Source organism: Pyrgilauda ruficollis, unplaced genomic scaffold, assembly GCF_017590135.1.
Source record: "Pyrgilauda ruficollis isolate IOZ18807 unplaced genomic scaffold, ASM1759013v1 scaffold36, whole genome shotgun sequence".
Lineage (NCBI taxonomy): Eukaryota > Metazoa > Chordata > Aves > Passeriformes > Passeridae > Pyrgilauda > Pyrgilauda ruficollis.
Genome location: NW_024525045.1, coordinates 768,529 through 784,775, shown reverse-complemented (window position 1 = coordinate 784,775; position 16,247 = coordinate 768,529). Strand labels below are relative to the sequence as shown.

Here is a 16,247-nt window from a genome sequence, read left to right as displayed (position 1 = left end):
GTACTAAAAGCTGTCATAAAATGAACAAAAGTTAGGGTGAAATTCTAGTTAATTAACAGCTCACCTCAAAACTGAGTACAGAGTAGCAAAAGGTGTATTTCAACAAAGCAACAAAACAAATTAAAGAAATAAAAGTTAAAGAAGTTTAATAAAACAAAACAAAACAGAATAAAAACCTGTGGTATGGTGGATGGGATGGTCTCAGCAGGGACTGGTGGGACAGGGATCACAGGGACAATGGGAGAAGAGGAAGGAACAGCTTCTGTGGGCTAAAAATCACCAACACAACGTCAAAAATAAGGAAAACTAGAAAAACAGTTTCAAACAAACAAGACTCAAATGTAACATCATAAACAGCTATGAACTAGCACATGGCTTTGGAGCCTAACTACAGTGCAGACAGTCCCTTGGAGCCACACTGCTCATGGCAGCACACTCCCAGCACTGCACTGATGGTGAGGAACCCAAAGCAGCTGGACATGCCCAGGGGGGTTATCTCGTACACCAAGGCACTGCCCCTGCAGCACTGGGACCTTGGGGTCCAACAGAAAACCTGCTCAGGTCCATGAACAGATTCAGGCCTTTTGTGGACTGGTTTCACAACAGAACCCCTTCACCAATATAAAACAGAGTGCAAAAGCAGGGAAATGGGCTGAAGTTAATAGCACTCAACAAAGCTAATATTCCTCTTTGATAAAGAGGAAAAATCAGAAGTACTTTATGGTTTCTAAACTTAGCAAAAATCAAAGAAAACCTTTTAGCCATGGGTGGAAGGTGCTACAACAGCTTCAATTTATCTCTTACAGATCTTCACACAAGTTTACCAAACATCTATAGACTAGGACAAGTTTGGTCTTAGGAATCTTCATTAAAATAATAACCAGGGAACTTACTGACACTTAAGCTGCAGGGGAATAAGATTCCAAACAGCGTTTTGAGCAAAACATTGACTCAAATATCTTTGAAATGTTCACATACTGGTTGTCAACAAGCTGTCAGCAACACAAACTGCTGGCAACTATCATCAACTGAACAGCAGATCAAAGCTCTTGCAATTTAGATGTTCCAAGATATTCTTGTGATCTTTAAAAATAATGAAGCATAATGACAAAAGAAAATACTAAATCCAAAAGTGAACAAACCCCCCAGAACATAAGAGTATTAAACATTTTAAAAGTTTGAGATATCTTAAAACACAAAGCAGCATACATCAACAGCAGCCACCAAGTTAAGGAGTAATAGCAAATAATGCTGTTTGAATTAAGAGTCCAAGAACAGCAACACATATTAAATGTACACATGGTATTTCTACAGGGTTTTTTCAGCTCAAAGTCAATCCTCCCAAAATGAAAGCTGGTGAAAAACATTGCAATTACCGAAAGATGCAAGAACAAAATATGTTTGGTACCTTGAGAGTTAATCCGAATGTCATTAAAGCATTCTTACATCTACAGACTAAAACACAATATTTCAAGTGCTTAAAAAGAGAAAGGTAGGGGAGAATCTAAACTGGTCTGGAAAAATATTAATTGCAGAGGATGCAAAAATGAAATGCTCAGTGCAATAAACCTGTGGCTCCTGAAAGAACAACACAGGCTTTAGATGACAGATCAAAGTAAACAGCTCAGCCACCCATTTGGCCCTACCCATGCAAAATATGAGACACCCCTTTAAGTCTGCCTTGTTCCAAAGTAAGTGGCTTTTTGTGTTTAACCTATACACTCTAAATCCTTCAGTGAGGAAATACCAACTAATATGTAGGTAAATCAGAGCACCACACACATCCTTAAGCCAGAAAATTCTGTAAAATTCAGCAAATTCTGTTCTTAGTAAACGACAAACAGATACACTTTGGAGAGCAAAAATCAAGCAAACTAAACTTTCCCCACTTTCAAGAAATTCCTGTAAACCCCCATATTGTATAAAGTGCAGCAACCTTCATTGGAAAACATGAGAGCAAGTATTCCTTTGCCAATCTGATTTCAATAATTGCTACTTTGATTTCTAGCAATAAAATACAAAAGAAGATTGAGTAAGAAAGTCAATAGAAACAGCTGGGATAAAACTACAGAAAGGAAAAAAAAGCAACGTACTTCCTACAGTTTGCAGAAAAACGCACATCTCCGAACACGCAGTGCAACACCTACCTTCCCTAAAGAGCAATTCGAGCACGAGCCATCAGACACCCAACCACTAGCAGCTTTTACTTTTGCTGTGCTTTTTGTAGGGCTCTTTTTTACACTGTCCCGTAGGTTTACAAATTTCCCTCTGTGTTTGGCAGCCGCTGGCAGCGTGCAGGAGCTGAAAGGCGCCCGAGCGGCCGGAGCGCGCTGCGGGTGCCGCAGCAGCTGAGCAGCTTCGTGTGTTTCCATTCTCGGGCTCCTCAGCACATCAGAGCGCTTGAGCGTTCCCGTCTCACCACCATGAGTACTCATCAAAGTCGCAACACTAAGAGTCCTTTTTGAAAAAAAAAACCAAAAAAACCACCCCAAATGGGAAAAAAAACAACCCACCAAACACCCAGCCAAACTGTGGAGGGAAAATAAATGAAAATATTTCTTCCTGAGCAAGTTAAAAATATGTTTCCCAGATTATGGTCGTAGGAAGAAACCCTACATGCTCTGCATTAGCTAGGTCTGCATGTTGTGTGCTCTCTCACTCTATTTAAAGAGCACCATTGAACCAACACACAACAGTCAATTTGCTGGGCACAAATAATCAATGCAATGCACAAATTATTGAATAGAGGGCAAAAGTCATCTGACCATTATAAAGAAGCTCCAAAGGTTATTTCTCCCAAAACCTCCTACAATCCCTTAATTTTTCTCCATTTTATCACCTCAAAACTTCTCCAAGGCTTACATCCAGAAATTTTTTAATCCTTCTGCTGTTCTGAATGCTTCTTGGGGCAGAAAATTAATGAATTTACAAGCAGTTTGTGACAGACAGTATATGAATTGTGAATGGGCAGATACATTGCACAAGATTTCAACATTAAAATGTCAAGGAAAATAAAAATCTTTAATACCATAATAATAACAAGAATTACTTTGTGTTAATAATTTTAAGAGTTGTATTTCCTTGAAATGCAGCAGCACCACGAAACCACAACTTTCAGGCACACACTGTGTGCATTTTTTAATTTAAGATATTTAAATGAACATTTAAATGAATACTTAAATGAGTTTTTTATTATTCATTCAATTTTTAATGCTAAGGATGCATGATCTCTATATTACAATTTTATTCCAATATTCAAAACAAAAAAAGCTCCAAAATGAATCCTTTCCCCATTCCCCCCAAAAAGTACAAAAGGAGCAAACAGCTTGATTTTATCACATTGTTGAATATTTAACTTTAGCAGCCTATTTTAAATTCTATAAAAAGAGAAGGATCAAAGGTCATTTCCCAGCATCTATATGAAAACTGACAGCTAAATACACTCATATTCCCAGCCTTACAGAGGAAAGAAGTGGGCTCAAATCAGTGGCCACAGAGTCTTCTCAGCAGGTACACACATCCAGCCTCTGCACAGCATGCACCACCTGCCTCTTGCCCAGTGGGTCTGTTCCAGGAATATGCTGTGGATCTGGATTTCTGGTGCTGGGTATCATGAGAATGAAGGACACCAGCTCATAGGAAACAACTTGATTAGGTCAGCGGTACTGTATTTAGTCAACATGGAGAGGTTTCATCAATTCACAGCATTAAAACATGGTTATTCTCCATCTCACATTATACCTTCCTGCAGCAAATGTGAATATTTAAATTATGAGTCAGCAGAATTTTTACATGCAGAATAAAGGAACAGACATACAGACCTAAGTACAAACATTTCCAGTTATTTATAGCATGAATATTAAGAGATAAATAGGTACTGACAGATGCTCCTCTAATCACCAAGAGCTGCCATGTCTCATCTTCTCTCCAGAAGGGATGTAATCAAGAGCTGCCAAACGTTTCATTAATGCAATATCCATAACGCAGAGACAGAAATGTTTCTGGCCAGTGACACGAAACCAGAAATGTGTTGGCCATACCAACATTCTCAGACTTGTGCAGGCACACAGCAGGGATGTATTTGGCCTGTGAAGCATTCAGGAGCTGGAGGACTGGATTCCCCTAACACATGTGGGCATGTGCACCCAGGCTGTTCTGTTCCAGAGAGCCCAGGAGCCATGGGTTTTGATATTGAAGGGCAAAGATAAGCATGTTGTGAACGTGCAAGGTAAATAGCTCAAAACCAGCACATCATAACTTGTTGTCCTTTGAGAAATATCCACAGATGCATTAATACTGAGCAGATCTGAGGCACACTCTTCAGCCTGCAGGGATTACTGGGGTGGAGCTGAAGGCCCTGTATCAGTATCCTCTTTGGCAACAGCCTGCTAAATGGCAGCTTTTTTAGACCACAACGTTTCTTTTCCAGAGACATTCAAGACTGCATGAGGTTTAGCAGAATGCATTTATACCACCCATCTTACTTCCATATCAGCACCCAGCATGACATTGTCTAATTACTATTAGACAATATAAATGTCTATTACATTAAAATGTAGAAAAGAAGCAGAAGAGGAGCTTGAGGTATAAGGCTTTTGTCTTGCATACATAATAAATCACAAAATACATGATGTTCCAGATTCAAAAGGAACATTTTATTCCTGGAGACATCAACTTTGCTGAAAATACACAGACCAAGTAGTGTGTTGACTAAAACAAAAATAAATTAGCTTTTAAGAGTCTTAAGTAAGAAAATTAAGGGCAAGGGGAAGAGATGCTGAATACCACATTCTTGGAAACTCAGCTGTCTGGTTTCCTATATTCTTCTCCAAGCAGAAAAGGGGAAGACAATGCAAAGGAATTCACATATCTGTAGTGTGCTTTCAGACCTTTTGATTTCAGAGGCAAAAGAAGGAACATTATGCAGCAGAAAACTGCTAAGGGCATGATTTTTTTTCCTTGCAGTCATCATGCCTTTCATTCCTGAGGTGATATCAATAAGGTATCAACAATGAAAAGAAAACAAAAACTTGAAGGCAATTGTAGTTCCAAAAACAACAGTCCAAGCACCAAAACACAGTCAAGGAACAAGGGGTACAGGCAAAATACCTAATCCATGCTGCATAGTGTGCCTTGAGACCCTTCAGTGAAAAAGCTCAGGCTGCACTGAAATTTCAGTGGTATGCCAGTATAGAAAGTGACTACAGCATAATAAAAGCATAGTAATGCTTATATAGAACAACCATGTTCTATACAAAACAAAACGAAAACATAATGAAAAAAACACAAGAAAAGGAAGAGAAGACAAGAAGAATGTTATTAAAAGAGATCAATCAGATATTTGAGAGAGATGGGGATCTCTCAATCTGAATTATATCCTCTTGGAAGGTAAGGCAGATTCTGCCTTGGAGTCACACTGGTAGAATAAAAAAACTCCTGCGGATGCCTTGAGAGGTTACCGGGGACAGAGGCTAGACAGTGTTAGAAGAAGAAAGCAGGTATTTATTAAAAGGCCTTCTAAGGATACACCTTGGGAAGTACAAGAGCCTGGCTGAGGCTACACCCAAGATGGACGAGGGCCACAAGTTTTCACACTTTTGTAAGTTTTGGTCCATTTCCATAGTGGGGTTAATTGTCCAGTTACAGCTTCAGGTTGTGCATCCTGAAGCCCATCCTCCCAGTTTGCTCTCATCTCCCTGTTTACACTTTTTGGGCCTGAAGTTGCAATGGTGTCCTTGGTTCTCAGGCTGGATGGAAAAGGATTGTTTTGTCTGACTAAACCCTGAAGAGAACTTGCTAACACTTTATATGAAGTTCAGAGTTATATACTAAGGCAGTACAAAATCTGAAAAATATGAAAGCTAAAACTTAGACATCATTACAAAGCAGTGGGACACATGCATAACCCAAAGGCAGAAAATGCAGTTGTGTAACTGAAGCTGCACAGGTTTGGCAGATCATCTTTTGACTGCAGAAAGCAAGTGTTCTCCACAGACTGCTTTAATTACTAGCATGAGCTGCTCTACTTTAATATCAAGTGCTAAGTGATTTTTCATAATCAGAGGGGGTTCAGGATCAGGTTGTGCTTTCATATTAAATACCAACTCTGAACAATTTGTTGCTAACACAAAGCTGAATCATCAATATTTTATTCTTTAAATTACTGCATCAAATATACAGTGCACACTTTGCAGCAATCTGTTAACGTACCAGCAACCTTCTAGAAGTAGTTTTTCTTCAAGAATCATTTTCTTTCCACATTCTCTACCACCCACTCAACAGCTGAGTAACAACAATACTCATAGAAAGGGAAAATAGTCCTAATATTTCACCAGCAATGTCTTCTGCAAAGGTCTTTTTTAAAGCTTTGATCACCAACTTTCATGACTTCAAAAAGCAATTCTAATAGCCAGAAGAATACTCCAAAAATAATTTTGTACTTCACCCTTCCCTCTGCCTTCAAGCAGATAGTACAAAATCAGTAACTTCTGTTAATGTGATTTGACTGATGAAAACAAGTCCATATTCATCATCTCTTCTTGAAAGTAGGAAATAAAATATCTTCCAAAGTGCACAAAAATTTAAAAGCGGTAAGAAACAATTTTGACCCAATACACACTGACAAAGCTGACTTTAAAAGGCATAGATTCTTTCTAGAGATATATAGGTTAAGGTCTGGCAGTGCAGTTTTGTATCTTTTTTCTGAACTACATCCTCGAATGCCACAGGACATGTCACTAGTGAAGTGTGCTATTTTCAGAACTTTGCATCCATCTTCCTCAAAATCACAGAAGTCAATACTCATCTCAAAATACCTTCAGGGATTTATAGACTGTTTCATGGAGTCTGACAGTGACAAGAACAAAGCACAACTGCCACTCATCCACATTCCAAATCCATGCTACCCAAGTGTGCTGCCCGGAGGATCTGACTGTACACACAGCCAGCACTAAACTCATGCATCACCTCTGTCCTATTGCTCCCTAAGTCAGTGCCAGCCTGTGGCCTTGGCAGGTCCTCAGTGCCACGATGTCAGTGACTTGTGCTGTTAAGCTATAAATTTAAAGACATGCTTATTTTTCCTGAGTGTATTTCTGCACTACTTTAAACAAAATATAACTTCAAGAGCATTTGAAAATGAAACATAACACAAGTACTTTCCTACAGCCTAAACTCTGGAGTTCCAAAGCAATCAAATCAAAACTACCAAGCTTCATAAGAACTAAAACCATGTAGAACTATCTGAACATAAGCAATCATGTTGCAAGTCAAGTATTGACGAATGCATCTGAATTTTGGTAACTGCACAGACACAAGCCCTAACTCAGGCCAGGCAGGAGTCCTGTCATTGTTGATAAGCCAGTCTAGAGAGCAAAACATGCTGAACACACAGAATGGGAAGGAGAACTGCCAAACAAGACAATACCATTAACAGAAGAGCAATTCACTATTACCTGACCAGGGAAATTATAAGCTTAATCAGGATGGCACCAACCCATGGGTGGTTAAGTTTAAGCCTTCCTAACATTCTGCACTGATGCAAAGAGAACTTTGGGTTTCTGATTTGTGTTACTGACTCCTGCCCCTTTCTTGCTGTACCTTGCCATGACAGAGCAATGACTGATTACCATGGTGTCCCAAGGATGAAGGAATAAAACCCCTAGACCTCCACCTGGATGATACCCATGTCTCTCCCAAGAGAGTTTGGACAGAAAGCACAGCAACAAAGAAGCTGAGTCTGAAGCCTGTCAGGGTCTGCCTACAGAAGGAGGGGTAAGTTAGTACTCAATGGTTTAACAATGAGATTTTTGAGGACAGGCAAGTTCACCTTGGAGCTGTAACATTAGTTCAAGTAAGTACTGTAATGAAGATATGAAAGGTTTTTGGATCCCCAAAAGGAAAAGACATATCCACCCAGACCTCGTGGATTAAAAGCACTAGTCTGAATGCCTGTGACATTACCTTGGCTCTCACCTTTTTCAGAGTGAGCCACGGCTCTTGAAAATCTTAACTCTGTGAGAAGACTATTTTAAAGACACACCATTAGCATGTTAGATATTCAAAACTGTAGGGGTTATCTGGTTGCTTCATTTTGTGGTGTTGGGTTTTTTTTTAACTCAGTCAACAAATTGATTCTCTAACCTAGTTTCCTCCTCAAACCCCACAGCATTTTACAATGAACTCAAATGAACTTAAAAACTCTGAACTAAAAATATAAATAAATAGCTTTGAAGGGGGAAAACAAAGACAGCAGAATATCAGTAAAATCACAGATGGCGAGCATGACCTGAACTGATTTGAAGACAAACACAGTGTGTATTTACTCTTTCAATTCTTCACTGCAATCTTTATCTACAAAAACAGCCTAGGAGCAATGTGCAGCACAGTTACCCAAGCCAAAGTAAAGCAGCACTGACAGATTCTTACTTGCTGAGGCAGACTGTAGCAGAACTAGAGTTTTGTGTATGAGACAAATGAACAACCATAGGGCAGAAACTGGCAACCTGGACCTACAAAACTATCACCAACGCTACCACACAGTATTTTACGGTTGCTCAATGAGCACAATTTTCAGGTGCTAAGAATCTCATGCAAATACACACAATAGTTGCAACAGAACTAAAGTTTCAGCAACCAACCTGTTCTCTCTCTGCTGAGATCAAAAACTGGACTATGGAAGCCTTGCCTTTTTATGTGAGGCATGCAGAAAGACTTTGCTCAAATTATTTTGTCCTGTCACATCTCTTAGGGACTGAGTTTAATCTCAGTCATATTCCAGATTCATAACATAAAAAATGTAAACAAAGTCAATATTACTTTTAATAAAACTAACTTGTGACTTTTATTTTTCAAATACTAAGCAAAAGTCCAATACTGAACCCTTTGCAGCAGGTCAGTCATCTGTATTCACCAAGCAAATCAACACTCAGCTCAAAGCAGAATTGCAAGGCTCCTCATTAAATTCATAAGTGCTATTGAGAATGAATTTAATGCATTTAATTTGCAACTTAAAGCAAGGCCGAGAAAGCTCCTTTTAAATAACATCAGCCTTAAGAATAATAGCTTTCATTATAATGCTAATGCATCCATAAAGAAGCCCAAGCAGGGTTTTAGCATCAGAAAGAGCCAAGACAAAGAAAAAACATATTCTAAGACTTTATAATAGAAAAATAATAGCAGCTCTCAGGTGTCAATATTTTAGTTTTTGATATTCACAGTAGAAAGGGTATGCTGCGCTAGGAAACTGAGATGTGATGAACTGTTCACTCCTAGGAACGTTATTAAATCAAAATACAATGTTAACGACTGGGTAGTGTTTACATGTTTCTCAGAACACATAATTTGCAATAATTTTTCAATTATTCAGGAAATAAGTAAACAGACAGAATGCCCGTTCTGTTATTTCTAGTTAAATATCAAAGAAGTCCTATACCTATCTAGCTCTGATACTGAAAAGTGATCTCACTCAATACTAGAAACCTGTCAATTACTTGTCAAACTATCTCACTACTCTTCTCCAAAAGTTAAAAAAATTAATTAGACTGTTTTTTAATTGAGTAAATCTTCATGAACCATTATTCATAACATATGAAAACTTTGCACGTGAATGTCATCCAAAGTATAACGTATTCTATGGTTGAAATTTCAAATTCATTACAAAAAAAAGTCTGTAGGAAGGACTAAAACAAGAGGTATGACTTCTGAATTTATGATTCAGAAAAAGCAAAACAGGATTAATCAAACCACCAGGAGTCCCAGCTACTGCAAGAAAATTGTGCAGTTTCCTGTTTTATAATCTCTAACACCAACAACACTACACAACACATTTCTACTAATGTTTGAAGTCCTTAAACACTGAGAGGCTAAGAGACATCAATTAAATCTTTCAACAGTTTAAAGGAAAAAAAGAAGTGAGGTTATGGCCTGCATGTATTTACCTCCCCACCACAATTAGTGAAGAAGCACTTACTTTCCTGTAGCCTCAGAACAAGAAGAGACCAACCTTTAGCCACACTGTTACAACATCGGTGAGGCCATGAGTGGAGTTCTGAGGTTCAGGCTGACTTTGATAAGTGATGCTCCAAAATTTCCACTCTCAGGCCACCGTCCAAGCTGCTCCTTGCCAAGATTCTCTAACCTGGCCTAGTCCCTGTCTGCCCCTATGGAGTAAGGAACTAAAATAAAACAGAGGCAACAACAGAACAGAAAAGATAAATTTCACTCCTCAATCCAAGGGAAGGCTATTTCCTTAAAAAATACACTGAATTCTCTTTCCAACACTGTTTTGCATTTAAAAAAACTTTGAACAAAATGCAGAAGAACAGCTCCCATAACCCCAACTCTCCTCCCCTTCATTAGGCTACAAACAAGTAGAAGCTGCTCTTTGACTGTTGAATCCTTGCCACTAAAAGAATGCAGTCCAAGTTCATGAAAACTCATGGGTTCAGCATTATTAAACACACAAGTCACCTCCAGCTCTGGAATCCCTGTACTGGAATAGGCAGAAATCTCTGAAAGCCTTCAGAGGAAATATCACAGCTCTTTGGCCTGGGTTTATCCTCTTCCCCAGCCCTCTGCTCCGGCTGCTGCTGGAATCAGGGCACCAACTTAACAGACATTCCAGTAGTTTTCTTCTGTGGTTTTTCCTTTCCAGCGAGCAAAAAAGCAACTAGGAAATTGTATTTTACAGTACATTCTACTTCATCTGATTATGATTGCTGAAGTTAAAGGACAAAAAATGATGAAAATTGAACACTGCCACAAAGGTAAAAATGAACAGGTGAAGAAATAGGCTGAAACAAGAGAAAAAATAACACTGAAAACTATGAAAGAAGAAAGTTAACTAACAGATAGGCAAAAACAAATCAAGTGGTCCTGCTATAAATATATAACTACTTACTTGCTTTGAATTTCAAGAACCAGAAGACAAAATGTATCTTTTTGTGCTGGTTTCTGAGGCTCAAAGCCAAATTGTCAATTGTCAATTAAGTTTTTCAAGTCCTTCATTACTTGAATTTAAGTGACAGCAGTAATGTATGGTACAAAAATTAACACCAGACAAAACCCAACCTGCCAGCACTCCTGCCATTTCCCAGCTGCACCAGAACACAAGATGAACCATCTGTGGTTCCAAGATGGGCAGCATTGTATGTACTGTACATAGGGAAAAAACTGTATAGCAAAAAAACCCCAAGAATATTTCTAATCCAGAAATGCCTTAGGGCAGCAGCTGGGAATTCACCTGTTACTTGTATCATTAATCACATTCTCTGAGACTATTAATTTAACCATTAGTCCTTTCCACATATATTTCAAGACTAATTCCTGCCACTCTGATCATTTCATGACTGATGCATCACTCAGGGGATGAATCTATCAGATTGCATTTCCTTACGAGACCTGGAGATTTCTAGCTCAGGTGGTCATGATTGCTGAGTGACACTTAAAGACCAGAAACTGAGATTCTATTCCCTGCATTTTACATGCACTCTTGCCAGGCTTCCAAACATCCTCTAGACATTTATTCTCATTGTTCTTTTTCCTAGTGTAATTTATTCAATAGCATCAAATAGCACAGTGCACTACAGAGAGAGATAAATTATTCTGATAAAAGTTGCTATACTGGATGAGAGCAAAGGCCCAACTGGTCAAGAGTCTTACCAGCAGTAAAAACTGACAGATGGGCAAGTACGAATTAGACATATGCCCAGCAATTTTCCCAGAAAACCGTCTCAGAACCTGACAGTCAAGGGCTTCCTGAGCCACTCTCTGTAACAGCTTCATGCCACCTGCTCTTTGCAAATCCATTTAACTCTGCTTTTAAGTAATTTTCTTTTTGAGCCTTCAAAAAGAGCATTTTACCCACAGTCTCAGTTGTGTCAGTGCCTTTCACAACTTTAGAGGAAATTTTTACTGGACAGACTTAAAATTAGGTATCTATTGCAGAATTTGTACTTGAGAACCCTCTTAACTTCATTTTCATTTTCTATTTTGATCATATTTTCCCTCAGGCTTTTTTTTTTCTGGTTTATTTTTAAGTTATCTACCCTTATAGATAATTAGATTGTTCCTCTTGATGCTTTGTTACTCTTTTCCTTTTTACTTATGCTATATCCTTTCTAAGACAAGGAAAACAGAAGCCCCCCAAAATTAGAATTATACACAATAAATACACTCAGATAATTTTTTATGTTATTTGCTCCTGCCTCTTTGATAATACCCAACATTTCATTTACCTTTTTCATTACTGCATGGTACTAAGGTGACATTTTCATACAATCATCAGTGATAATTCCAAAGTCTCTTTCTGGAATTGAAATACTTCATTTGTAGCCTATCACATCCCTTTTATCTCATGGCACCATTAATTTTAACAGATTTTTAGGCAAGAACCATAGTTTTCCAAGACTTCTGTAATTATAAAAACATTCTGACAACGACATGTTCCCATGTAGATTTTGATCTACATGGTCTGTTTTCAAAGATGTCTGGATGATCTGCAAGTCCTTCTTTTCCCATTATAGAAAGAAACTGACTTGTCTTAAGAATACCTGTTTATCCCTCTACCTGTCAATTATTTTGTAATAATAGAGAATTTCCCAAAGTTCATACAATAAGGAAATCAGACTGCTTAGGTGCAGTCTAAGAAAGTACAGCTTTGCTCCTTTTTAAAAGAGAATCATATGTGCCTCTTCAAAATTTTTGTTCCAGTAACTGAGACATTTTAAACAAAAGGGTCACACAGAACATAACAGACAACTCAGTCATATTAAATGCAAGTTTTATAAGAAATCCTGAATAAATGTCATCTCCTATTGATCATGTGTGCTTCTTACCACATTAATCTAAGTTTTACTGGCACCTGAATCTTATTATTTTTTCATACAGTAAAATGAGTAATAGGAAATACTCTGAGCTGAAAGCTGGGGCCGCCCTAGCTAGTTTTCTGCTTGGAGATAGGCATCTACTTTGGCATTCCACACCTATCTGGGAATATGGTTTTAGTCTGTACTATCACCACCTTCATCAGCAGTATTTCACGGTCACTTTGCATAGCACTTGATTTAGCATCTAACTACAAGTGCTGCTCTGTATCGAGGTTTAATGTGCTCAAAGTCTAAAAAGCTTTTCTGTACACAGAATATTCCCTGCATTCTTCTTTTTAAATTACAGCGTTAAAAGGGAAATTAAAAGCAGCAGCAAAGAAGTGCAATAAAAAGAGCGATTTTCAAAAATCTATAAATTGCTTTCCAGGAGTTTTCAGCTTTCAAAGAGCAGTTTAAAGTCATTATATTAGATGATGGATCAGAGATTATGATGTATTTTGACATTCTCAAGTAGAATCTTTATATGTCATTATACTTTTTACATAGGAAATACTAATTTATTACCCTGATTTGGCAACTACAACATGTCCCACTAATCTTCCAAAATGCTTATTATATTAGTACCAATCTTCAAAATTAAGTTTTCTATCTGACTTGGAAAACAGACGCCTTTTTCTACTAAATAAACAAGCTTTCTAGTTTCTGAAATCAATCCCTACATATTTATAGTCTGTGACCATATAATCTTCTGACTTTCCTTCAGATGAACTAAGCAGAGGTTCTTGAGTTTTCATTATAAAGCAGGTGCTTGTGAATATCATCTACAGTTATAGAACACTTTTCTGAACACTCCAATCACTTATCATGATTTCAGACTGATTACCCTATACCCTACAGAAAGAATCCAGAGCTCCTTCTCTCTCCAATGGGAAAGCTGACTCCCTTCTCACCTGCTACATCACACTGGGTATTCAGATACAGTTAGTTACCTAAGAAAAATAAGTACTATTTACTTAGTAAAATAAATTAGCTTTGAAGTAGAACTGTACCCCAGCAGCACAAGCAATCTTTACTCCCCTCCCTACTTTGTTATGAAAGGCAAACATTACTACCTGGGAGCAACAGAGCACAGGCTCCTCAACTGACTTCTGCAGGCATCAGTCTTAGAGAAACAGTTTTAAATAAGCAAATACACACACTGTGAGGCAGCACTGATAAAGAGAATAAAAGACCAGAAGCCAGCAGACTCATCCAAAAGATTCCCACGGTACAGCAGGTTCCAGGAAGTACCACACAAAGCAGTGGGAAGAAAGTGAAGATTCCATCATCAATAAAAACTCCTGTATTATACCTGCATCCCATAAAATGTCTGAACTCCTATTCAGAAGACTGACAGGGCTGCATAGATAGTAGTCTCCAATAACAACAATAATACTAACTTCCATACAGCTTAAAAAATGTTGGCAACTTACAAAACAACCCAAAACTTAAGCTGATTACAAGGACACGGAAAAAAAAAATTAATAGGCAATTCTATTTTACCAATGTTCTGGTATACCTTAAACTATTTTGTCCTGACTTTTTCTTTTTTTCCCCTATGAAAAGTATGCATAAGGTGATCTGATTTTAAGGAAATCATTGCTTAAACATATTTCCAGAAAGACTGTTGCAAGGGACAAGAATATACAAAGCAAATACTGTAATAGAGCAATAGACTGAAAATTCATAAATGCCAAGATCAGCTTACAAGAGACAAAATGAGTCATAAATGTCTGTTGTCTGGAGAACACGTCAGCTCAACTACATCCTAATGTGCAGAAACACCAACAAAAAGAGAAGGGCAGCAAATGCACAACAGAAACAAGCTGTAGAGCAAGGCTGATGTATTAGACAAGTGGGTTATAGTCAAAGAGATGAAATTCAATACTGACAACAAGTCACATGGAACAGCAATAAATGGCACAGAGACACCCTGAGGAATTCCAAACTGAAAAACAAGTCCAGAAGTGCTTTGGTTGGTGGCAAAGGTTTTGTTTTTTTTTTTTAAATTATACATGATAGACAGAAGGGAATCCTACTTTCAGGGGATTCTTTCAGTCTTTCCAAGTCTGCTCTTCTGATACTGAATCTTGTGTGTGCAGCCACAAAAACCTAGTACATGGAAGGGGGCCTCAGGTCTTTCAAAAGACAAGTGTCAGAACTGCACCAGTTTGGGCATCTTGAACAGTTTCTTAGGGAATGAACCATCACGTGGTCAGATGGCCAGGCTGGTCAAGTGGGGATTAGAACTTCAACAACTTGAGCACCTACTGTAGCAGCAGTTTCCAGCAGGTAATGTTGGCAAACCTTAATGAGGTACAAGAAAATTTCTGGGGCTCAGGAGAGTCAGGAAGCACTACTGGTTTGTCTTGGAATCCTAGCAGGTCCTGGAACTCAACTAGTAGCAAGAGGTGATTGCTTAAGAGGTCAGTGGATGATCCCAAGTAAACAAAGGTATAGTTTAAAAGATATTGCAGCTGAGTATATCAAAGATTAGGCAATATTTTTTCTCTTTTTTTATGACAAACTATTTTTAGGGAGAATATTGATGTAATTAATTTTGACTTGTATAGAATTGACTGTTGCTAATGCTATTTTGGGAATGACCAGAAAAAGCAGATCCTCAAAAGGATTCAGGGACGACTCTCTAGGTCGTGTGGTATTAACAAGTTGTCAAGACTCAGTACTAAATTTGGCCTCTGTATAACATTTTCTGAGCTTCCATGACAGACAGCAAAAGGTTATCAGCCTTTGCTGTGAAATAGGAGTGCTCCTATCCATTCTGTAAGGAATAAAATGGAGGAACAGTGCCAACTGATCAGAAGGATTTCTCCTGAATTCCAACTGGAGAAACCTGTAGAGCGTTCTTGAAATCATCTATGGAACTATGCAATCTTCACTTGAATTAAATGTGGAAAGACATTTAAGAAACAGCTTTAAAGGAAGCATTCTTCCTCATGGGAGGAATGCATCCACCAGGAGCCCTCTGCTACAGAGCCGTTACATGATAAGCAAAAAGTGAATTATGTGGTTATACCAATAAACAAAAAAGAGGCACTTCATTTCAATTGCACATAAGGAGGTTGATGTTTTCCTTGCATTGTCATCCTTTGTGGAATTGTCAAAGTAATTCAAAATTGAACTGTACTGGAAATGCTTCACAGTAGGATTATGCTTGAAGTTTAATAATCAGCAGCATGTTGAAATTAGTTTGAATTCTCTCCCAGGGAGAAGAGTGATGGACACATTCTTCACTCAGGCTATCATGCCCATGTTAAAAAAGAAAAAAAAGGAAAAAAAATAAGGGAGTTCAAGAGCCTAAATGCTTCATTGAAAAAAATTTTAAGTAATTCTTATTCATCAGGAGAAATTTAAATTCCT

The 16,247-nt window shown here is 38.1% G+C and overlaps 1 protein-coding gene across 1 annotated transcript in view; it reads right to left on the bottom strand.

Annotated features, from left to right (window-relative positions):
- Positions 1-16,247, bottom strand: part of DLG1 (discs large MAGUK scaffold protein 1) — a 77,223-nt gene that overhangs the window by 55,441 nt on the left and 5,535 nt on the right. The window contains exon 2 of the mRNA XM_041475683.1: positions 177-269. Coding sequence (XP_041331617.1) covers positions 177-269 — 93 coding nt within the window. The remainder of the gene's footprint in view (positions 1-176; positions 270-16,247) is intronic.